The 23423-nt window shown below is 48.7% G+C and overlaps 1 protein-coding gene across 1 annotated transcript in view; it reads left to right on the top strand.

Annotated features, from left to right (window-relative positions):
- Positions 1–23423, top strand: part of LOC134983099 (oocyte zinc finger protein XlCOF7.1-like) — a 205837-nt gene that overhangs the window by 67385 nt on the left and 115029 nt on the right. Inside the window, exon 8 of the mRNA XM_063948802.1 lies at positions 12514–12622. Within this exon, the coding sequence (XP_063804872.1) occupies positions 12514–12622 (109 nt within the window). The remainder of the gene's footprint in view (positions 1–12513; positions 12623–23423) is intronic.

The following is a 23423-nucleotide window of genomic DNA, read 5'->3' as shown; positions in this document are numbered from 1 at the left end:
GCAGAACAATTGTGCAAGGTGGCTACATGGTCCTCAGTGAACACGTTCATTAGGTTCTATGCCTTTGATACTTCCGCCTCCCAGGATGCTTCCTTTGGACGCCTGGTTCTCATACCTGCTTAGGCTTAGGCGTGTCCCCTCCCTTGAGGAACTGCTTTCGGACATCCCCAGTGTATTCCCTGTGGAACACAGTGTATCTCGCAAACCCATAGAAGCTAGGTGCGTCACGGTGGGCGCCCTGTGGAACCCAGTGTACCTCGCAGAAAGAGATTTAACAATGGTAAGTCTACCATAAATCTCCTTTTTAGCCTCTTGTCAGACATCTCATACACTACATTTGCTTTCAGTACCACACACACACATTACCAAAACTGACCTGCCTGAGCATGGGGGCGGGTTTATAGAGAGAGGGACTGTATGGTGCCCAGTAGCAGATCCTACCACCTATAACCCCGTTGTTATCCCTGTGGACCCTATGGACCTTGAAGAAAAGAGGATTTTGGTACTTACCGATAAATCCATTTCTCTAAATCCTCTAGGGGACACTGGAGCGTTCCTCAGACATTAGGGGTGTGAAGCTTGCAACCGGTGGTGTGGCACAATCTAAAATTAGCATTGTCTGCACAGCCGCCTCCTCCCCTTTCACATCCCTCCTCCCTCAGTTTGGAAAATTTGACTGAGAGAATAGGACATACTAGAGCACCTGGCGAGGAACCGAACCGTACAACATAGCAAACAGCATGCACGAAACTCTTAACCGAAAAACCAACGCTGTTCGTACGAACTGTTTAAACAAGAACTTTTAACACAGCAGGCCGACAGCACCGAGGCGGGCGTCCAGTGTCCCCTAGAGGATTCAGAGAAATGGATTTATCAGTAAGTACCAAAATCCTCTTTTCTCTTTCATCCACTGGGGGACACTGGAGCGTTCCTTAGACATTAGGGGACGTCCCAAAGTTATCCCCCAGGGAGGGAGTGCTGTCGGTGGTCTGCAAAACTAAACGTCCGAACTTAGAGTCACCGGACGCAAAGGTATCAAACTTGTAAAATTTTGCGAACGTGTGGGCTGAAGATCACGTCGCCGCCCTGCAAAGTTGAGCAGTGGAAGCAGCTCTGGCAGCCGCCCATGAGGCACCCACTGATCGGGTGGTATGAGCACCCGTCTGAACCGGAACCTGTTTGCCACAGGAAATATAAGTTTGCTGAATGGCAAGTCGAATCCATCTGGACAAAGACTGCTTAGATGCTGGCCAACCCTTCTTAGGCCCATCATAAAGAAAAACAAATGGTCCGACTTTCTGAAGGACGACATAACTTGTACGTATACCCGTAAAGCTCGGACAACATCCAAGGACACGTCCCCATCTGTGAGACCCTGGAAAGATGGAACCACAAATGGCTGGTTTACGTGAAACCCCGAAACAACTCTAGGCAGGAAATCCGCTCTTGTACGGAGTTCAGCTCTATCTTCATGAAAAGATAAAAAGGGGCTCATACACGATAAGGCTCCCAACTCAGAAACCCGCCTGGCCGAAGCCAAGGCAAGCAATAACGTGACCTTCCAAGAGAGATATCACAGGTCTGTAGGTGATTTCAAAAATTCCAACACCAAATTTAAGTCCCATGGTGCAATAGGAGGACGAAAAGGGAGCTGCATTCTCAGAACCCCCTGTAAAAAGGACGCTTACCGCTGTTGAAATAGGATAGAGAGAGCCAAAATTTGAACCTTCAGAAAACTCCGTTCTAAAACTAGACTGGCCTGCAGTAAGAGTAGAAGTCTGGATAAATTGAAGTTTGCCGAATTTCACCCACGTTCTTGACACCAGTCCATGTACCTCTTCCAAATCCTGTAGTAGTGCATGGCTGTGACCGGCTTCCTAGCGGCAATCATCGTAGGAATGGCCGTTTGTGATATTCCTCTGTTCCTTAAGATCAATAGCCACGCCGTTAAACAGCCTTTCTCTAACGTCCTAGTGGATGCTGGGGACTCCGTCAGGACCATGGGGATTAGCGGCTCCGCAGGAGACAGGGCACAAAAATAAAGCTTTAGGATCAGGTGGTGTGCACTGGCTCCTCCCCCTATGACCCTCCTCCAAGCCTCAGTTAGGTTTTTGTGCCCGTCCGAGCAGGGTGCAATCTAGGTGGCTCTCCTAAAGAGCTGCTTAGAAAAAGTTTTTAGGTTTTTTATTTTCAGTGAGTCCTGCTGGCAACAGGCTCACTGCATCGAGGGACTTAGGGGAGAGAAGTGAACTCACCTGCGTGCAGGATGGATTGGCTTCTTAGGCTACTGGACACCATTAGCTCCAGAGGGAGTCGGAACACAGGTCTCACCCTGGGGTTCGTCCCGGAGCCGCGCCGCCGACCCCCCTTGCAGATGCCGAAGATGGAAGAGGTCCAGAAGCAGGCGGCAGAAGACTTTTCAGTCTTCCTGAGGTAGCGCACAGCACTGCAGCTGTGCGCCATTGTTGTCAGCACACTTCACACAGCGGTCACGGAGGGTGCAGGGCGCTGGGGGGGCGCCCTGGGCAGCAATGTATAATACCTTTTTTATGGCTAAAAATACATCACATATAGCCCCTGGGGGCTATATGGATGTATTTAACCCCTGCCAGGTCTCAGAAAAACGGGAGAAGAAGCCCGCCGAAAAGGGGGCGGGGCCTATTCTCCTCAGCACACAGCGCCATTTTCCCTCACAGAAATGCTGGTGGGAAGGCTCCCAGGCTCTCCCCTGCACTGCACTACAGAAACAGGGTTAAAACAGAGAGGGGGGGCACTGATTTGGCGATATGACTACATATATTAAAATGCTATAAGGGAAAAGCACTTATATAAAGGTTGTCCCTGTATAATTATAGCGTTTTTGGTGTGTGCTGGCAAACTCTCCCTCTGTCTCCCCAAAGGGCTAGTGGGTCCTGTCCTCTATCAGAGCATTCCCTGTGTGTGTGCTGTGTGTCGGTACGTGTGTGTCGACATGTATGAGGACGATGTTGGGAGGCGGAGCAAATTGCCTGTAATGGTGATGTCACTCTCTAGGGAGTCGACACCGGAATAGATGGCTTATTTAAGGAATTACGTGATAATGTCAACACGCTGCAAGTCGATTGACGACATGAGACGGCCGGCAAACATATTAGTATTTGTCCAGGCGTCTAAAACACCGTCAGGGACGTTATAATGCCCATTTTACCTCAGTCGGTCGACACAGACACGGACACTGACTCCAGTGTCGACGGTGAAGAAACAAACGTATTTTCCTTTAGGGCCACACGTTACTTGTTAAGGGCAATGAAGGAGGTGTTACATATTTCTGATACTACAAGTACCACAAAAAATGGTATTATGTGGGGTGTGGAAAAACTACCTATAGTTTTTCCTGAATCAGATAAATTAAATGAAGTGTGTGATGAGGCGCGGGGTTCCCCCGATAGAAAATTATTGGCGGTATACCCTTTCCCGCCAGAAGTTAGGGCGCGTTGGGAAACACCCCTTAGGGTGGATAAGGCGCTCACACGCTTATCAAAACAAGTGGCGGTACCGTCTCCAGATACGGCCGCCCTCAAGGAGCCAGCTGATAGGAGGCTGGAAAATATCCTAAAAAGTATATACACACATACTGGTGTTATACTGCGACCAGCGATCGCCTCAGCCTGGATGTGCAGCGCGGGGGTGGCTTGGTCGGATTCCCTGACTGAAAATATTGATACCCTTGACAGGGACAGTATTTTATTTACTATAGAGCATTTAAAGAATGCATTTCTATATATGCGAGATGCACAGAGGGATATTTGCACTCTGGCATCAAGAGTAAGTGCGATGTCCATATCTGCCAAAAGATGTTTATGGACACGACAGTGGTCAGGTGATGCAGATTCCAAACGGCACAAAGATGTATTGCCGTATAAAGGGGAGGAGTTATTTGGGGTCGGTCCATCGGACCTGGTGGCCACGGCAACTGCTGGGAAATCCACCGTTTTTACCCTAAGTCACATCTATGCAGAAAAAGACACCGTCTTTTCAGCCTCAGTCCTTTCGTCCCCATAAGCATATCTGCCCAGGGATAGAGGAAAGGGAAGAAGACTGCAGCAGGCAGCCCATTCCCAGGAACAGAAGCCTTCCACCGCTTCTGCCAAGTTCTCAGCATGACGCTGGAGCCGTACAGGACCCCTGGATCCTACAAGTAGTATCCCAGGGGTACAGATTGGAAAGTCGAGACGTTTCCCCTCGCAGGTTCCTGAAGTCTGCTTTACCAACGTCTCCCTCCGACAGGGAGCCAGTATTGGAAACAATTCACAAGCTGTATTCCCAGCAGGTGATAATCAAAGTACCCCTCCTACAACAAGGAAAGGGGTATTATTCCACACTATATTGTGGTACTGAAACCAGAAGGCTCGGTGAGACCTATTCTAAATCTGAAATATTTGAACACTTACAAAGGTTCAAATCAAGATGGAGTCACTCAGAGCAGTGATAGCGAACCAGGAAGAAGGGGACTATATGGTGTCCCGGGACATCAGGGATGCTTACCTCCATGTCCCAATTTGCCCTTCTCACCAAGGGTATCTCAGGTTCGTGGTACAGAACTGTCACTATCAGTTTCAGACGCTGCCGTTTGGATTGTCCACGGCACTCCGGGTCTTTACCAAGGTTATGCCCGAAATGATGATTCTTCTTCGAAGAAAATGGACGACCTCCTGATAAGAGCAAGGTCCAGAGAACAGTTGGAGGTCGGAGTAGCACTATCTCAAGTAGTTCTACGACAGCACGGGTGGATTCTAAATATTCCAAAACCGCAGTTGTTTCCGACGACACGTCTGCTGTTCCTAGGGATGATTCTGGACACAGTCCAGAAAAAGGTGTTTCTCCCGGAGGAGAAAGCCAGGGAGTTATCCGAGCTAGTCAGGAACCTCCTAAAACCAGGAAAAGTGTCAGTGCATCATTGCACAAGAGTCCTGGGAAAAATGGTGGCTTATTACGAAGCGATTCCATTCGGCAGATTCCACGCAAGAACTTTTCAGTGGTATCTGCTGGACAAATGGTCCGGATCGCATCTTCAGATGCATCGGCGGATAACCCTATCTCCAAGGACAAGGGTGTCTCTCCTGTGGTGGTTTCAGAGTGCTCATCTTCTAGAGGGCCGCAGATTCGGCATTCAGGATTGGATGCTGGTGACCACGGAGGCCTGCCTGAGAGGCTGGGGAGCAGTCACACAGGGAATAAATTTCCAGGGAGTGTGATCAAGTCTGGAGACTTTTCTCCACATAAATATACTGGAGCTAAGGGCAATTTATGATACTCTAAGCTTAGCAAGACCTCTGCTTCAAGGTCAGCCGGTATTGATCCAGTGGGACAACATCACGGCAGTCGCCCACGTAAACAGACAGGGCGGCACAAGAAGCAGGAGGGCAATGGCAAAAACTGCAAGGATTTTTCGCTGGGCGGAAAATCATGTGATAGCACTGTCAGCAGTGTTCATTCCGGGAGTGGACAACTGGGAAGCAGACTTCCTCAGCAGGCACGACCTCCACCCGGGAGAGTGGGGACTTCATCGGGAAGTTTTCCACATGATTGTGAACCGTTGGGAAAGACCAAAGGTGTACATGATGGCGTCCAGCCTGAACAAAAAACTGGACAGGTATTACGCCAGGTCAAGAGACTTTCAGGCAATAGCTGTGGACGTTCTGGTAACACCGTGGGCGTACCAGTCGGTGTATGTGTTTCCTCCTCTGCTTCTCATACCCAAGGTATTGAGAATTATAAGACGTAGAGGAGTAAGAACTATACTCGTGGCTCCGGATTGGCCAAGAAGGACTTGGTACCCGGAACTTCAAGAGATACTCACAGAGGACTCATGACCTCTGCCGCTAAGAAGGGACTTGCTTCAGCACGTACCATGTCTGTTCCAAGACTTACCGCGGCTGCGTTTGACGGCATGGCGGTTGAACGCCGGATCCTAAGGGAAAAAGGCATTCCGGAAGAGGTCTTTCCTACCATGGTCAAAGCCAGGAAGGACGTGACCGCACAACATTATCACCACATGTGGCGAAAATATGTTGCGTGGTGTGAGGCCAGGAAGGCTCCACGAAGAAATTTCAACTCGGTCGATTCCTGCATTTCCTGCAAACAGGAGTGTCTATGGGCCTCAGATTGGGGTCCATTAAGGTTCAAATTTCGGCCCTGTCGATTTTCTTCCAGAAAGAATTGGCTTCAGTTCCTGAAGTCCAGAAGTTTGTCAAGGGAGTACTGCATATACAACCCCCTTTTGTGCCTCCAGTGGCACTGTGGGATCTCAACGTAGTGCTGGGATTCCTCAAATCACATTGGTTTAAACCGCTCAAATCTGTGGATTTGAAATATCTCACATGGAAAGTGACCATGATGTTGGCCCTGGCCTCGGCCAGGCGAGTGTCAGAATTGGCAGCTTTGTCTCACAAAAGCCCATATCTGATTGTCCATTCGGACAGGGCAGAGCTGCGGACTCGTCCCCAGTTTCTCCCTAAGGTGGTGTCAGCGTTTCACCTGAACCAGCTTATTGTGGTACCTGCGGCTACTAGGGACTTGGAGGACTCCAAGTTGCTAGATGTTGTCAGGGCCCTGAAAATATCGGTTTCCAGGACGGCTGGAGTCAGGAAAACTGACTTGCTGTTATCCTGTATGCACCCAACAAACTGGGTGCTCTTGCTTCTAAGCAGACGATTGCTAGTTGGATGTGTAGTACAATTCAGCTTGCACATTATGTGGCAGGCCTGCCACAGCCAAAATATGTAAATGCCCATTCCACAAGGAAGGTGTGCTCATCCTGGGCGGCTGCCCGAGGGGTCTCGGCATTACAACTCTGCCGAGCAACTACGTGGTCGGGGGGAGAACACGTTTGTAAAATTCTACAAATTTGATACCCTGGCTAAAGAGGACCTGGAGTTCTCTCATTCGGTGCTGCAGAGTCATCCGCACTCTCCCGCCCGTTTGGGAGCTTTGGTATAATCCCCATGGTCCTGACGGAGTCCCCAGCATCCACTAGGACGTTAGAGAAAATAAGATTTTACTTACCGATAAATCTATTTCTCGTAGTCCGTAGTGGATGCTGGGCGCCCATCCCAAGTGCGGATTGTCTGCAATACTTGTACATAGTTATTGTTACAAAAAAATCGGGTTGTTATTGTTGTGAGCCGTCTGTTCAGAGGCTCCTACGTTGTCATACTGTTAACTGGGTTCAGATCACAAGTTGTACGGTGTGATTGGTGTGGCTGGTATGAGTCTTACCCGGGATTCAAAATCCTTCCTTATTGTGTACGCTCGTCCGGGCACAGTATCCTAACTGAGGCTTGGAGGAGGGTCATAGGGGGAGGAGCCAGTGCACACCACCTGATCCTAAAGCTTTATTTTTGTGCCCTGTCTCCTGCGGAGCCGCTAATCCCCATGGTCCTGACGGAGTCCCCAGCATCCACTACGGACTACGAGAAATAGATTTATCGGTAAGTAAAATCTTATTTTTCAGGTCTGGGTGGTGGAACGGTCCCTGAGACAGCAGGTCCCCTCTCTGAGATAACCGCCAAGGATCTTCCGCGAGTAACCTTCGCAGGTCTGAATACCAACTCCTGCGGGGACAATCTGGTGCGATTAGAATCGCCCACACTCGCTCTTGTTTCAACCTTATCAGAACCCTGGTTATGAGGGGGAAGGGTGGAAAAATGTAAACCCTCCTGTAACACCAAGGAAGTGTTAATGCGTCCACTCCTTCTGCTGCTGGATCTCTTGTCCTGGACACATATCTGGGCAGCTGATGGTTTTGCCGAGACGCCATGAGGTCCACTTGAGGTAGGCCCCATCTCCTCATCACTATGTCGAAAATCTGTGGATGTAGGCACCACTCTCCCAGATGCCTGTCCTGGCGACTGAGAATCTGCTTCCCAGTTCTCCACACCTGGAATGAACACAGCCGAGAGGATGACGTTTCACCTTTCTGCCCACAACAAGATCTTTGTGGCTTCCTTTAATGCCATCCTGCTCTTTGGTCCTCCCTGACGGTTTATGTAAGCCGCCGTCGTGACATTGTCCATCTGTATCTCTAAGTGTTGACCCATGAGTAGGTCTTCGGCTAAGAGAAGCGCATTGTAAACAGCTCTCAGTTCTAGAATGTTTATGGGTAGTCTGCCCTCCTGTAACGTCCATCTGCCCTGAAACTGATGTTCCTCTAGGACGGCACCCCAACCTCGGAGACTGGCGTCCGTTGTCAGGATCCTCCAATCCCAAATGCAGAATCTCTTGCCTGCTGCGAGATTCTTGTGCAACGACCACCAAATCAAGGAGGTTCGTATGCGCGGTAGAAGTGGGATTCTTCGATGTAGAAGCCAGTGTGAACCTGCTCCCTGACCAATGAGGGTCATCTGGAATGGTCGGGAATGAAGTCTGCCGTACTGGAGAGCTTCGAACGACGCCACCATCTTCCTGAGAAGTTGCCCACAGAGGTATAGAGAAACAGTCTCTGTCCGTAGTACCTGAGTCACTAACCTCTGTAGGTCCTGGTTCTTGTGCTCTGGTAGGAAAACTTTCAATTTTACAGTGTCCAAGATGAGACAGAGGAACTGAATCCGTTGAGTCGGTATGAGATTGGATTTCTGAAAGTTCACAATCCACCCATGTCGAATGAGAAATTGGCGAGATGTTCGAGCATCCTTTATCAGCTGTTCCTGAGAGGAGGCCTTGTTCAATAGATCGTCAAGATAAGGTATTATCGTGACTCCCAACAGTCTCAATCCTGCAACCATTATCGCCATGATCTTCGTAAAGATCCTCGGGGCTGACGATAGACCGAATGGTAGGGCTCTGAACTGGTAGTGATCCTTCACCAGTGCAAACCTTAAGTAAGCTTGGTGAGGAGACCAAATCGGGTAGTGATCCTTCACCAGTGCAAACCTTAAGTAAGCTTGGTGAGGAGACCAAATCGGGACATGGAGGCAGGGCTGGCAACAGAAATCTTGGGGCCCGGTACAGTGATATCTCTGGGGCCCCCTCAGATTGTATATGCTGCGCTATATAAGAAACTGCTCACACTCGCACCGCAGAGTCACTGTGTGTGAGAGGCTCCTGTCACTCTGAGGCTACGCCCACACCGCCTACAGCTCGCTGCCCTGTTTGGACAAGACGGCTCACGTGCCTGCCTGGCACTATGTGGCGTATCCTTGGGGCCCCCATGATCCTTGAGGCCCGGTACAGGTGTCCCCTTTGACCCCCCCTGTCGCCGGCCCTGCATGGAGGTATGCATCCTTTATGTCCATGGATACCATGAACTCGTCTCGTTCCAAACTTGCAATGACCGACTGAATTGATTCCATCTTGAATTTGTAGACCCATAGAAATCGGTTTAAAGCTGTTAAATTGAGTATCGGTCTGACCATCCCGTCCGGCTTTGGTACGACAAAAAGATTGGACTAGAACCCCGTTCCTCATTGAGAGGCGGGAACTGGAGTAATGACTTCTGACTGTAGCAATTTTTGGATCGCTATCAGTAGGGCTTTTGCTTTCTGAGGGCACCGAGGCAATCACGTTGGATTCCGTTGAATCCCGTTATTTGGCAAAGTCTCGGCCCAGGTGCCCCGAAACCTTTCAAAACCTGCGCCTTTCATAGGACGCCCAAGGTGAGCTTGTCTTAGAGACCTGTTTCTGGACTGTGTTCTGAGAACGGTCTCTGTTTTCACGCGCCTGAACGCGAAAACCTCTTCTCTAGCACGAAAGGACCCAAATACCGGACCAGAGTAATTTCTGCCTATTTGCGTAGGTTTATGAAACGTGGTACGCAGAAAAGAGGATTTTTTTCTCTGTTTGTGAAATCCACTTGTCTAATTATAGACCAATTAAAACGTCCCCTCCTTGGGAGACCTCCTCCTGCCTGTTCTGCCCGAACCATTTTTCCAAAGCACGGACCTCATAGGTCTGTGTGATGCCCTTGCAGCTATAAAGATTTTCCGGTCTCTGAGCCACAGAAACCTTATTTCTGATATGGCCGACGTAGAGAAGTATGATGCAAATCTGGTAGCATCCCTTTGCGGCCTGGCAATTGTAAGTAGTCGACTCACCAATATGCTCCGCTAGTCTAACTATTTACTCCTGCTGTATCTTTCTCTACAGCCTGAACAATACGACCAGACCATGCTATAATAGCCTTGGTGACACAGGCACTAACAATAGTAGGTCTGTGTGTCGTAGCAGCTACAAAAAATTGATTCTTGTCTACCTTGTGATCGGACGCCTCCTTTAAAATAGTTACGTTTGGTATCGGCAAGATTGTCTTTCTACTTGACAGTCTAGCCAGAGAGGCAACCACCATCTGCAGAACCTCCCACCGATACATGTAGTGGGTAATCGAATCGGCCTTGAACTTCTTTGGAATTTTTGGAAGCTTTTATCAGGCTGCTTCCAAGCTTCTCTCTTTGAACATGGAGAGACTGTAGAATTGGAAAATCTGCTCCTCGTCGTTCTTGACTGAAATAAATCAAAACCTTCCAGTTTCTTAACTTCTTCCTCATTGAGGTTAAGGACCTTTTACAGCTTAATAAGAGAATCTAATCCCTTAACCTCAGAGTCCTCCTCAAACGGACTGGTGTTCAGTATCGCCTCTACTGCCTCACCTTCATCATCAATTACAAGACCCCCTTCCTATTCATGTAGGGTTGGGAGTGGTCTCTTTGCTGCCCAACACAGTCTTTTCTGCATGTCCGGGCGGAGTCATTCTACTGAAAAATTAGTCCATAACTTTTGTAAACCCTGCTGCCCATTCTAAATGTGCTTGCGGTATTCCGCCAACTTGATGCCGACTGACCACTACTCCCTGGTTGAGCGTCCATTCCTAAACATAAATCGCTCACCTCCTTGCCATTATTGCTTCTTTGTGGTTTTGGTTGGTGCTTTTGACCTGTTTAACATATACTTCATCAACAGTCAGCAGTGCTTTCACCCTATTTAAAGTAGGAAGAGAAAGAGGGCAGGGATATAGCGAGCAAGTGAAACTGGTTTAGACACAGCTGGAACTAAGCCTACATTATAGGAGAAAGAAAAAAATCTATATATTTTATTTTTTTTAAAACCAGCCTGGCATCTGCAATCCTCACAGCACCAACTGTTAGAACAGCTTGGCTTGACTGGATTATACTTCTGTTGCTCCTCTTCCTCAGGATCTTTTTCAGTAGAATCCTTTGGAGGGAAAAGAAAACCACATAATTCTTTATACAAAGATTTAGCAGCAGCAGCAGCAGCAAAGCCTTTCTGTAGCCACACCAGCCATATGTAAATTAATCTCAGGATGTACTGAATTTAATACAATGTTTCAATCTGCTTGACAGTGATTGGTAGCTGAAGAATCTCCTCAGAGATTTTCTAACTACAGGTGGGCGCCTATTTCTAAAATCCAAAATGGCCACAACTGAAAAATTTAAGACACATCTCTAAAAGTACTGTCTGTGCTCAGCCTGCAATAGAGCCCTCCATGCAGCTGCCCCCTCATAGTGCTCACTCTCCTTACATGCAGTGTCTGTACGGACTGTCTCTGTCTAACGGTGTCTATTTAAAAATGCTGCCTGTAAATCAACTCACTGTGCTGCTTAGGAGAGATGCCGACCCTTTCAATCAGGGTCCTTGTCTCTCCACTTCATGGAAACCTTTGCCCCTATTTTTAACAGGTTGGCTCGGCTCCAGCTGCTCTTCTCTAATAAGGATATTCTTTTTCTCGGCTCAGCCGTCTACTCACTGTTAGAAGAGAATCTTCAGATAGAGATACCGAACCCTTTCACTGGGATCTTAGTCTCTATTCAGTCGGAATCCTTGTCTCCACTCCTGAACTTTGTCCCCCTTTTATTAGGGGGACGCAGCCTTTTCACCTGGTAAAGCCTGCACCCCCTTTCTTTAGGTGGGATCGGGCATTTACCATCTTTTCTTTTTAAACCTGCACCCTCCCTTTAGTTAGGAGGGATTGGGTCAGTATAAAGGGAAAAAAAAAAAAATCTTCAAGGAGTAGGAGCTCCCTTCTGTGCTTGTACCTCCTAGGCACAATTTTCCAAACTGAGGGAGGAGGGATGTGAAGGGGGAGAAGGCGGCTGTGCAGACAATGCTAATTTTAGATTGTGCCACACCTCCGGTTGCAGGCTTCACACCCCTAATGTCTAAGGAACGCTCCAGTGTCCCCTAGTGGATGAAAGAGAGTTAACAGAGGTAAATCTACCATAACTCTCCTTATTCCTTTCTTTTGTTTTCTCTAAAATCACTACAACAGTCACTATGACAGTGAATTGCACATTTATTCCCATTTCAGTCCGGATCTATCCTGTCAGTTCCCCAGTGTAGTACGGTCATTAAATGTATAATACTGGGTACTTACCTCATATCCCCTAGGTACCAGAGGCATCCTGCAATATATCATCTATAGGGAAGCTTTGTGGGTCTTATATTATTATACACTGATATTTATGTGTATGATCTATGTTCTGTAACTCATGAGTTATTACATTGTCATATTTACAATTTTAGGTAAAAGATCTAATTATTAAAGTAGAAGATATAAAAGATGAAGAGGAGACGTATGTGTGGGGTGTTCAGCAGTGTAAGGAGGAGGAAATCCCTACAGGTATCAGCACAGGTGAGTAATAATCACTTAGTACAGAGTCACATATTCTCCTTGTTCTGTCGCTACAGCAATATCTTATACTACACCCACCTCTGTCAGTACATGAGGGCAAAGTATTTGCCCAGTGGGGGAATCGAGCCCTCAGCCCCTATTATAATCCTGCTCTCCTCCTCACATTATGTCACTGTGTGTTACCAGCCCAGAGATCTGACCAGTCTCCTCCCCACACTCTCTGGTGTATCTCATACATCAGGAGCCATCAGCTCCTATTATTCTCCTGCTCTCCTCCTCACATCATGTCACTGTGTGTTACCAGCCCAGAAATCTGACCAGTCTCCTCCCCACACTCTCCTGTATATCTCATACATCAGGAGCCATCAGCCCCTATTATACTCTTGCTCTCCCCCTCACATCATGTCACTGTGTGTTACCAGCCCAGAGATCTGACCAGTCTCCTCCCCACACTCTCTGGTGTATCTCATACATCAGGAGCCATCAGCCCCTATTATACTCCTGCTCTCCTCCTCACATTGTGTCACTGTGTGTTACCAGCCCAGAGATCTGACCAGTCTCCTCCCCACACTCTCTGGTGTATCTCATACATCAGGAGCCATCAGCCCCTATTATACTCTTGCTCTCCTCCTCACATTGTGTCACTGTGTGTTACCAGCCCAGAGATCTGACCAGTCTCCTCCCCACACTCTCTGGTGTATCTCATACATCAGGAGCCATCAGCCCCTATTATACTCTTGCTCTCCCCCTCACATCATGTCACTGTGTGTTACCAGCCCAGAGATCTGACCAGTCTCCTCCCCACACTCTCTGGTGTATCTCATACATCAGGAGCCATCAGCCCCTATTATACTCCTGCTCTCCTCCTCACATTGTGTCACTGTGTGTTACCAGCCCAGAGATCTGACCAGTCTCCTCCCCACTCTCTCTGGTATATCTCATACATCAGCAGCCATCAGCCCCTATTATACTCCTGCTCTCCCCCTCACATCATGTTACTGTGTGTTACCAGCCTAGAGATCTAACCAGTCTCCTCCCCACACTCTCTGGTGTATCTCATACATCAGGAACCATCAGCCCCTATTATACTCCTGCTCTCCTCCTCACATTATGCCACTGTCTGTTACCAGCCCAGAGATCTGACCAGTCTCCTCCCCACACTCTCTGGTGTATCTCATACATCAGGAGCCATCAGCCCCTATTATACTCCTGCTCTCCTCCTCACATTGTGTCACTGTGTGTTACCAGCCCAGAGATCTGACCAGTCTCCTCCCCACACTCTCTGGTGTATCTCATACATCAGGAGCCATCAGCCCCTATTATACTCTTGCTCTCCCCCTCACATCATGTCACTGTGTGTTACCAGCCCAGAGATCTGACCAGTCTCCTCCCCACACTCTCTGGTGTATCTCATACATCAGGAGCCATCAGCCCCTACTATACTCTTGCTCTCCCCCTCACATCATGTCACTGTGTGTTACCAGCCCAGAGATCTGACCAGTCTCCTCCCCACACTCTCTGGTGTATCTCATACATCAGGAGCCATCAGCCCCTATTATACTCTTGCTCTCCCCCTCACATCATGTCACTGTGTGTTACCAGCCCAGAGATCTGACCAGTCTCCTCCCCACACTCTGTGGTGTACCTCATACATCAGGAGCCATCAGCCCCTATTATACTCTTGCTCTCCCCCTCACATCATGTCACTGTGTGTTACCAGCCCAGAGATCTGACCAGTCTCCTCCCCACACTCTCTGGTGTATCTCATACATCAGACATCAGACCCTATTATACTCCTGCTCTCCCCCTCACATCATGTCACTGTGTGTTACCATCCCAGAGATCTGACCAGTCTCCTCCCCACACTCTCTGGTGCATCTCATACATCAGGAGCCATCAGCCCCTATTATACTCCTGCTCTCCTCCTCACATTATGCCACTGTCTGTTACCAGCCCAGAGATCTGACCAGTCTCCTCCGCACACTCTCTGGTGTATCTCATACATCAGGAGCCATCAGCCCCTATTATACTTCTGCTCTCCCCCTCACATCCTGTCACTGTGTGTTACCTGCCCAGAGATCTGACCAGTCTCCTCCCCACACTCTCTGGTGTATCTCATACATCAGGAGCCATCAGCCCCTATTATACTCCTGCTCTCCCCCTCACATCATGTCACTGTGTGTTACCAGGCCAGAGATCTGACCAGTCTCCTCCCCACTCTCTCTGGTATATCTCATACATCAGCAGCCATCAGCCCCTATTATACTCCTGCTCTCCCCCTCACATCATGTTACTGTGTGTTACCAGCCTAGAGATCTAACCAGTCTCCTCCCCACACTCTCTGGTGTATCTCATACATCAGGAACCATCAGCCCCTATTATACTCCTGCTCTCCTCCTCACATTATGCCACTGTCTGTTACCAGCCCAGAGATCTGACCAGTCTCCTCCCCACACTCTCTGGTGTATCTCATACATCAGGAGCCATCAGCCCCTATTATACTTCTGCTCTCCCCCTCACATCCTGTCACTGTGTGTTACCTGCCCAGAGATCTGACCAGTCTCCTCCCCACACTCTCTGGTGTATCTCATACATCAGGAGCCATCAGCCCCTATTATACTCCTGCTCTCCCCCTCACATCATGTCACTGTGTGTTACCAGGCCAGAGATCTGACCAGTCTCCTCCCCACACTCTCTGGTGTATCTCATACATCAGGAACCATCAGCCCCTATTATACTTCTGCTCTCCCCCTCACATCATGTCACTGTGTGTTACCAGCCCAGAGATCTGACCAGTCTCCTCTCCACACTCTCTGGTGTATCTCATACATCAGCAGCCATCAGCCCCTATTATACTCCTGCTCTCCCCCTCACATCATGTTACTGTGTGTTACCAGCCTAGAGATCTAACCAGTCTCCTCCCCACACTCTCTGGTGTATCTCATACATCAGGAACCATCAGCCCCTATTATACTTCTGCTCTCAGCCGAACATCATGTCACTGTGTGTTACCTGCCCAGAGATCTGACCAGTCTCCTCCCCACACTCTCTGCTGTATCTCATACATCAGCAGCCATCAGCCCCTATTATACTTCTGCTCTCCCCCTCACATCCTGTCACTGTGTGTACCTGCCCAGAGATCTGACCAGTCTCCTCCCCACACTCTCTGGTGTATCTCATACATCAGGAGCCATCAGCCCCTATTATACTCCTGCTCTTCCCCTCACATCATGTCACTGTGTGTACCTGCCCAGAGATCTGACCAGTCTCCTCCCCACACTCTCTGGTGTATCTCATACATCAGGAGCCATCAGCCCCTATTATACTCCTGCTCTCCACCTGACATCATGTCACTGTGTGTTACTATCCCAGAGATCTGACCAGTCTCCTCCACACACTCTGGTGTATCTCATACATCAGGAGCCATCAGCCCCTATTATACTCCTGCTCTCCCCTCACATCATGTCACTGTGTGTTACCAGCCCAGAGATCTGACCAGTCTCCTCCCCACACTCTCTGGTGTATCTCATACATCAGGAACCATCAGCCCCTATTATACTCCTGCTCTCCCCCTCACATCATGTCACTGTGTTACCAGCCCAGAGATCTGACCAGTCTCCTCCCCACACTCTCTGGTGTATCTCATACATCAGGAGCCATCAGCCCCTATTAGACTCCTGCTCTCCCCCTCACATCATGTCACTGTGTGTTACCAGCCCAGAGATCACACCAGTCTCCTCCCCACACTCTCTGGTGTATCTCATACATCAGGAGCCATCAGCCCATATTAGACTCCTGCTCTCCTCACATAATATTGTTGTGTGCTGCCAGCTACCCATGTTCCTCTCTATTACTAACAAATATGACATTTGCCCATTATCCTCCCTGTGTACTGCCATGTAACATTTACTGTGATCCTTCCAGAGTGCAGACACCGTAAAACACAGCGCAAAGTATAACTGAGATTTTGGGTTGCGACTTTAACCACACAGGAATTAGTTTTAAACATATACAAGGTCGCAGGTGAAGCACAACCAAATATGAAGTAAGAAAAAGTTGCTGCTGTATAGTAGCACCTCTTATACAGATTCAACATGAGACGCACACTGCAGGCCAGCAATGTAGTTTTGGCTCCTCGAGTTGTTATATTGATGAGAATAGGACGCACATCTTGAGCAAGGAAGATGCTCAACATGTCCAAGTTGCACAGGACCTGGCATGCCGAAAAGGGCTATTTGCCGAGACTAGAGCCACCGTGTATGAGGACACATCTGTGTTATATTTGCTGTTTGGAAGCTCACAGTGATGGAACCCAAAAGTTTAAAAGTTGATTTTTGTGTTCCAATGTGTTTTTGCTGGTTTTTATACAGGTTTTTAGTTTTCCATCGTCCACTGGGGGACCCTGGAGTTATGCTGGGGTATGGTCAGTGGAGAGTGGACCCTGGCACTTTGACTCTGAAGACTTTTAATAGGTTCCTGCCTGCTCTATAACCTGCCTGAGAGACTTTTTTTTTTTTAAACTGGCACCTGGGGATAGGCTCTGTGCTGCGGGAGCCTGCCTATACAAAGGAAGCCTCCAGGGGGGACACGCCACAGGGTATCGTCCAGACTTCCCTGAGCACAGTGTCCACAGACACTCCTTTGTGCATCCGGATGGCTGCTGGTATGTACGATTCATCTTAGGTTGGATCTGCAGCAGAAGTCCCAGTTGCCCCCATGCCCGATCAGATTCCTGGGTCCTGGATAGGATGGAACCAGTGCCGGTGGTTCTTAACCCACCCTCACTTCCATTTGGCTGCACCTGCAGTTATCTGGCTCCTGGTAGGTGGATCTACCCAACAGTGCACTGCTGTGAGACTTGGCAGTAGAGATTGGCACATCACAAGCTCTCTAGCACTCTCAGCAGCAGAGCTCCACAGCCGGAGAGCCTGCAGCTGTTCTGGAAGACTTCTGCTGCAGGCTTGTCTCCCCCCTCTCTTTCCTTATCTATAATAATGGCAAGGGTATAGGTTTGCTGTGAAGCCGGTCCAGTGTGATGGTGTGGCTTCTGGCAGTGTGCCGTTCCGTTGCTTGTTTAACTACAGTTTCTGCTGATAGGCTGTTTCAGCACCCTGTTCTTTTCTCTCATCTAGTTTGCCGTATAGATTGTTAAGGCTTCTATAGCTGTTACATAGGCTGATCATACTACTGTATTTCACTGTTGCAGGTTATATCTCAATGTTACATATTCTCTGGTGTCCTGCTGCTACAGCACTAGCGTGAGCACTGAGATGGTCTATTGTACACAGTGTATTGTGCACCTTTTCTTGTTTATTCAACTACTGTTTTGATTTCTGCTACTCTATATCTCTCTCCTATCATTACTATCTCAAGAAAGAGCAACGCTGCCGGAGCAATCCCAGACAAGAGTGGTGCAGTTCAAAAAGTGTTTGCCTGTGGCAAATGCTGATCTAAATTTTATCGTGCATGGCTTGACTGGAGAGCAGTCTGCAGGCCTCCCCTCCAGTGGATGCGCCTACCTGGGTATCCAGTATGGCAGGGGCTGTGGCAAAATAATCTCAGGAATCAGCTCCTTCCAGAACTGCTCCTTCCTTGTCTGATGATGTAGCTATTTCCGGTCATCAGGAACCAGCTGGAGTCTAGACCTATGACTGTCTATCCGCAGTTCAATCTCCCCCATCAGTTCCTTGGGCACAAGGTCTTCCTCACTCAGTTCAAGGTCTAAATGAAGTCACTTTCTCTCTGTAGACATTGCTTCACTCTTCTAGCAGAGATTCTGGAGAACTGTCCAATCGCAGTGTTTCCCAAAAATGCAAAGTTCTGCATTCTGTGGACAACTCCTTCTCAGGGTGAGGTCGACCTGTCTGATGATTCAGAATTAGACATTACCTCAGTCCTTGAGGATGACCAGGTGGTAGATAACTTAATCAGGTCTGTCAGACATGTGTTAAACATTTCTGACATAGACCCTCCTGAATTGCAGGTGGTCTTTCTCTTTAAAAGAAAATATAAACATTTTTTACTTTTCTTTCGTTCCTCAGTTGAAAGACATGTTGCCAACAGCATGGTTATACCCAGCAGAGGCGGAACTACCGCCAGTGCAACCAGTGAGTTGCCCTGGGGCCCGCCTCTGCCCAGGGGCCCAAAGCATGTAATGAGTCAAACTGACTAATTACATGCCGCTGTGTACTGCGGGCAACCGCTGTCCGCAGCACACAGCCGCCCGGAGAGGAGCGCAGCGGCACGGGGGTAAGGAGGAGGAGGGAGGTGGAGGAGGGAGCCGCAGCAGCGCTTTGTTACTGGTGGAGGCGCTGCTGCCCCTCTGCTTCACTATAGGCTGTCTTCCGAGAACAGCCTATAGTGAAGCAGAGGGGCAGCAGCAGCAGCGCCTCCACCAATAACACAGCGCTGCTGCGGCTCCCTCCTCCTCCTTCTCTACTGCCCGGGAATCGTCAGAAGCTGCACCGAGGAGCCTGAGCCAGCGGAGAGGGTAAGTATAATTCTTTATTTTTCTTTCTTTCTTTCTTTCTTTCTTTCTTTCTTTCTTTCTTTCTTTCTTTCTTTCTTTCTTTCTTTCTTTCTTTCTTTCTTTCTTTCTTTCTTTCTTTCTTTCTTTCTCTCTTTCTTTCTTTCTTTCTCTTTCTTTCTTTCTTTCTTTCTTTCTTTCTTTCTTTCTTTCTTTCTTTCTTTCTCTCTTTCTTTCTTTCTTTCTTTCTTTCTGTCTTTCTGTCTTTCTTTCTGTCTTTCTTTCTTTCTGTCTTTCTTTCTTTCTTTCTTTCTTTCTTTCTTTCTGTCTTTCTTTCTGTCTTTCTTGGGACTGCCTGCCGCAATGTGTAAAAATGGGAAATCTGCCTGCCGCTATGTGTAAAAAGGGGGAATCTGCCTGCCGCAATATGTAAAAATGGGGAATCTGCCTGCCGCAATGTGTAAAAAGGGGGAATCTGCCTGCCACAATGTGTAAAAAGGGGGAATCTGCCTTCCGGAATGTGTAAAAAGGGGGAATCTGCCTTCCGTAATATGTAAAAAGGGGGACGCTGTCTGCCGTAATGTGTAAAAAGGGGACGCTGTCTGCCGTAATATGTAAAAAGTGTACGCTGTCTGCCGCTATGTTCAAAAAGGGCATGCTGTCTGCCGTTATGTGTAAAAAGTGTACGCTGTCTGCCGCTATGTGTAAAAAGGGGGACGCTGTCTGCCGTAATGTGTACAAAGGGGACGCTGTCTGCCGTAATGTGTAAAAATAGGAATCTGTCCGCCGTAAGGTGTAAAAGGGTCTCTACCTGGTGTAGTGGTGGTACTGTGCGGCGTAATTTGAATAATGGAGACTACTGTGCACCGTTTTATGAATTGGTATTATTTTGTGGCTACATTCCTTCCCCACGAAGCCACGCCCCTATGTATTTTTGCGTACGCCTACGGCGTGCACTGCCCCTGTTTTGCATGCAGGGGTGGGGCTCCAATGCCATTTCCTGCACACAGTGCTAAAATGTCTTGTTACGCCACTGTTGCTAGGTATCCATTTCTCTGGCCCTGAGCAGGTCCCCCTCACCAGATCCTCTCCAGGGGTGAGGGGGTGGACTTGGATGGGATGGGGGGGGCCCAAAGCATTTTGTCGCACCTGGGCCCACCGCTCGCTAGTTCCGCCACTGATACCCAGTGTGTAAATTCCAACCTTCAAATCTTTTGCTCTCCCTTTTAGCTGCCCGTGACAGACAGACCCAACTGGGAGTCCCCGCCTTTGGTGGATCCTTTGGTCTGTAGCTTATCTAAGAGGACTACTATTCCTGTGCCGGGCGCCTCTTTGCTGAAGGAATCCTTAGTCAGCAAACTGTATTCTATGCTGAAATCCATTTATGTGGATGCAGGTGTAGCTCGCCCTATTCTGGAATTGGCCCGGGTGAATAAAGCAGTGGAAAAATGGATGAATCTCATTTCTGACAGCCTATGTTCCAAGAGGTGATCTCTTACCTGTGGTTGAATCTCTTACCTTTGGTTGACCACATCAGGGAATCTGCAGCTTACCTGGATAAAGCTACCATTGATGCAGTGATCATGTGTTTTAGAGATTCTAACACTGCAGCCAAGAGAGCTCTCTGGTTGCAGTCTTGTAGAGCAGAGATATTGGGGGTGATTCCGAGTTGTTCGCTCGCTAGCAGATTTTAGCAGCATTGCACACGCTAGGCCGCCGCCCTCTGGGAGTGTATCTTACCATAGCAGAATTGCGAACGAAAGATTAGCAGAATTGCGAATAGAAATTTCATAGCAGTTTCTGAGTAGCTCTACACTTACTCTGCCACTGCGATCAGTTCAGTCAGTTTCGTTCCTGGTTTGACGTCACACACACGCCCAGCGTTCGCCCAGCCACTCCCCCGTTTCTTCAGACACTCCCGCGTTTTTCCGCACACTCCCTTAAAACGGCCAGTTTCCGCCCAGAAACACCCACTTCCAGTCAATCACACTACGATCACCAGAACGATGAAAAAACTTTGTTACGCCGTCAGTAAAATACCAAACTTTTGTGCTAATTTACTTGGCGCAGGTGCACTGCGAACATTGCGCATGCGCAGTTTGCGACTAATCGCTCCGTAGCGAAAAAAAATAACGAGCGAACAACTCGGAATGACCCCCATCGGGCCTAATTCTGAGTTGATCGCAGCAGCAAATTTGTTAGCAGTTGGGCAAAACCATGTGCACTGCAGGGGGGGCAGATATAACATGTGCAGAGAGAGTAAGATTTGGGTAGGGTGTATTCAAACTGAAATCTAAATTGCAGTGTAAAAATAAAGCAGCCAGTATTTACCCTGCACAGAAACAAAATAACCCACCCAAATCTAACTCTCTCTGCAAATGTTATATCTGCTTCCCCTGCAGTGCACATGGGAGGTCATTCCAAGTCGTTCGCTCGGAAAATTTCTTCGCATCGCAGCGTTTTTCCGCTTAGTGCGCATGCGCAATGTCCGCACTGCGACTGCGCCAAGTAAATTTGCTATGAAGTTTGGATTTTTACTCACGGCTTTTTCTTCGCACAGGCGATCGTAGTGTGATTGACAGGAAATGGTTGTTACTGGGCGGAAACAGGCCGTTTTATGGGCGTGTGGGAAAAAACGCTACAGTTTCCGGAAAAAACGCAGGAGTGGCCGGAGAAACGGAGGAGTGTCTGGGCGAACGCTGGGTGTGTTTGTGACGTCAAACCAGGAACGACAAGCACTGAACTGATCGCAGATGCCGTGTAAGTCTGAAGCTACTCAGAAACTGCTACGAGGTGTGTAATCGCAATATTGCGATTACTTCGTTCGCAATTTTAAGATGCTAAGATTCACTCCCAGTAGGCGGCGGCTTAGCGTGAGCAACTCTGCTAAAATCGCCTTGCGAGCGAACAACTCGGAATGACCTCCATGGTTTTCTCAATTGCTAACAAACTTGCTGCTGCGATCAACTCAGAATTACCCCCATTGTGCCTAATTCAAACCTGATCGCAACAGCAACCTTTTTCTCTAATGAGCAAAACCATGTGCACTGCAGGGGGACAGATATAACATGTGCAGAGAGAGTTAGATTTGGGTGTGGTGTGTTCAAATTGAAATCTAAATTGCAGTGTAAAAATAAAGCAGCCAATATTTATCCTGCACAGAAACAAAATAACCCACCCAAATCTAACTGGGTGTAGTATGGCTGACCGGCAGTCAGGAGACCGCCGGTCAGCTTACCGACGCCGGGATACCGGCAGCATACTGACGCCGGGATCCCGGTGGGGAGTGCAGCAAGCCCCTTGCGGTCTCGCTGCGCCCGCTACGCTGCGGGCTCGGTGGCGACCTACGGTCGCCACGGGTTCTATTCCCACTCTATGGGTGTCGTGGACACCCACGAGTGGAAATAGTCTCTGTTGGTCGGCATGCCGACCATCGGGATAGTGAGGGGTCGGGATGGTGGAGGAGGCCATGTGACTATTGGTCTCCTGACCGCCGGTCATATGAATACCACCCATCTAACTCTCTCTGCGCATGTTACATCTGCCCCCTCCCCCCCTGCAGTGCACATGGTTTTTTGCCCATTAGAGAAAAATGTTGCTTTTGCGATCAGGTCTGAATTAGGCCCATAGTTTGGCCTCCAAACTGGACAAAATTATTGCCTTAGCCACAGGGGGGAAAAGTTCTTTTTTTGCCCTTTCTTCTTTTCCCAGCTCTTGGTATTGTGGGATCATCTTGCTCAGTTTCAGACAGATGCCCGGGTAAAGAATACCATCTCAACAGTTTTTGGAACCTTTTCTAGAGAGTTTCTTTTACACAGGACTTTCAGTCTCATCCCAAAAGAGACAGGCCTTGAAGAATGCAGAACAGAGACTTATTTTGTGCGGTGTCATTGCTACAGTCCCAGTTGGACGTAGGCACACCAGTTTCTATTGTTTTGTTGTTACAAAGCTGTGACAGGACGATACCGTACGGAAGCACTCGCAGCTTCCGCGTCCCGTTGACTGCGCACAGAATGGAAGGTCAAGCCGCACGAGGCCTGACCACATAGGGGATTCCCGCTTACCGTCAGTAACCGCCTGTTACTGACTCCACCCACTGCGCTGTGGGCGGGTTCTTGCTGCCACCACCAAACTCCTAACCTGCCGTGGCGTTTGGAACCACGGTTCTGCTCTGTATGTGCCGACGCACTGCTTTACCACACCTGTGTGGTGTCGACGAATCCCCACTAGCCACTTGCTAGGCCTCTACCGGTAGCTGGCGGAAGGCGGAGCTTGGAGACGCTAGGTACTTCCCTGGACAGCCGGAGGACGGGGCTAGGTTTGGCCCAACCCTGT

Source organism: Pseudophryne corroboree, assembly GCF_028390025.1.
Source record: "Pseudophryne corroboree isolate aPseCor3 chromosome 3 unlocalized genomic scaffold, aPseCor3.hap2 SUPER_3_unloc_1, whole genome shotgun sequence".
Taxonomy (NCBI): Eukaryota; Metazoa; Chordata; class Amphibia; order Anura; family Myobatrachidae; genus Pseudophryne; species Pseudophryne corroboree.
Note: the sequence above shows the minus strand (reverse complement) of the source record. Positions and strands in the feature narration are given on the sequence as shown.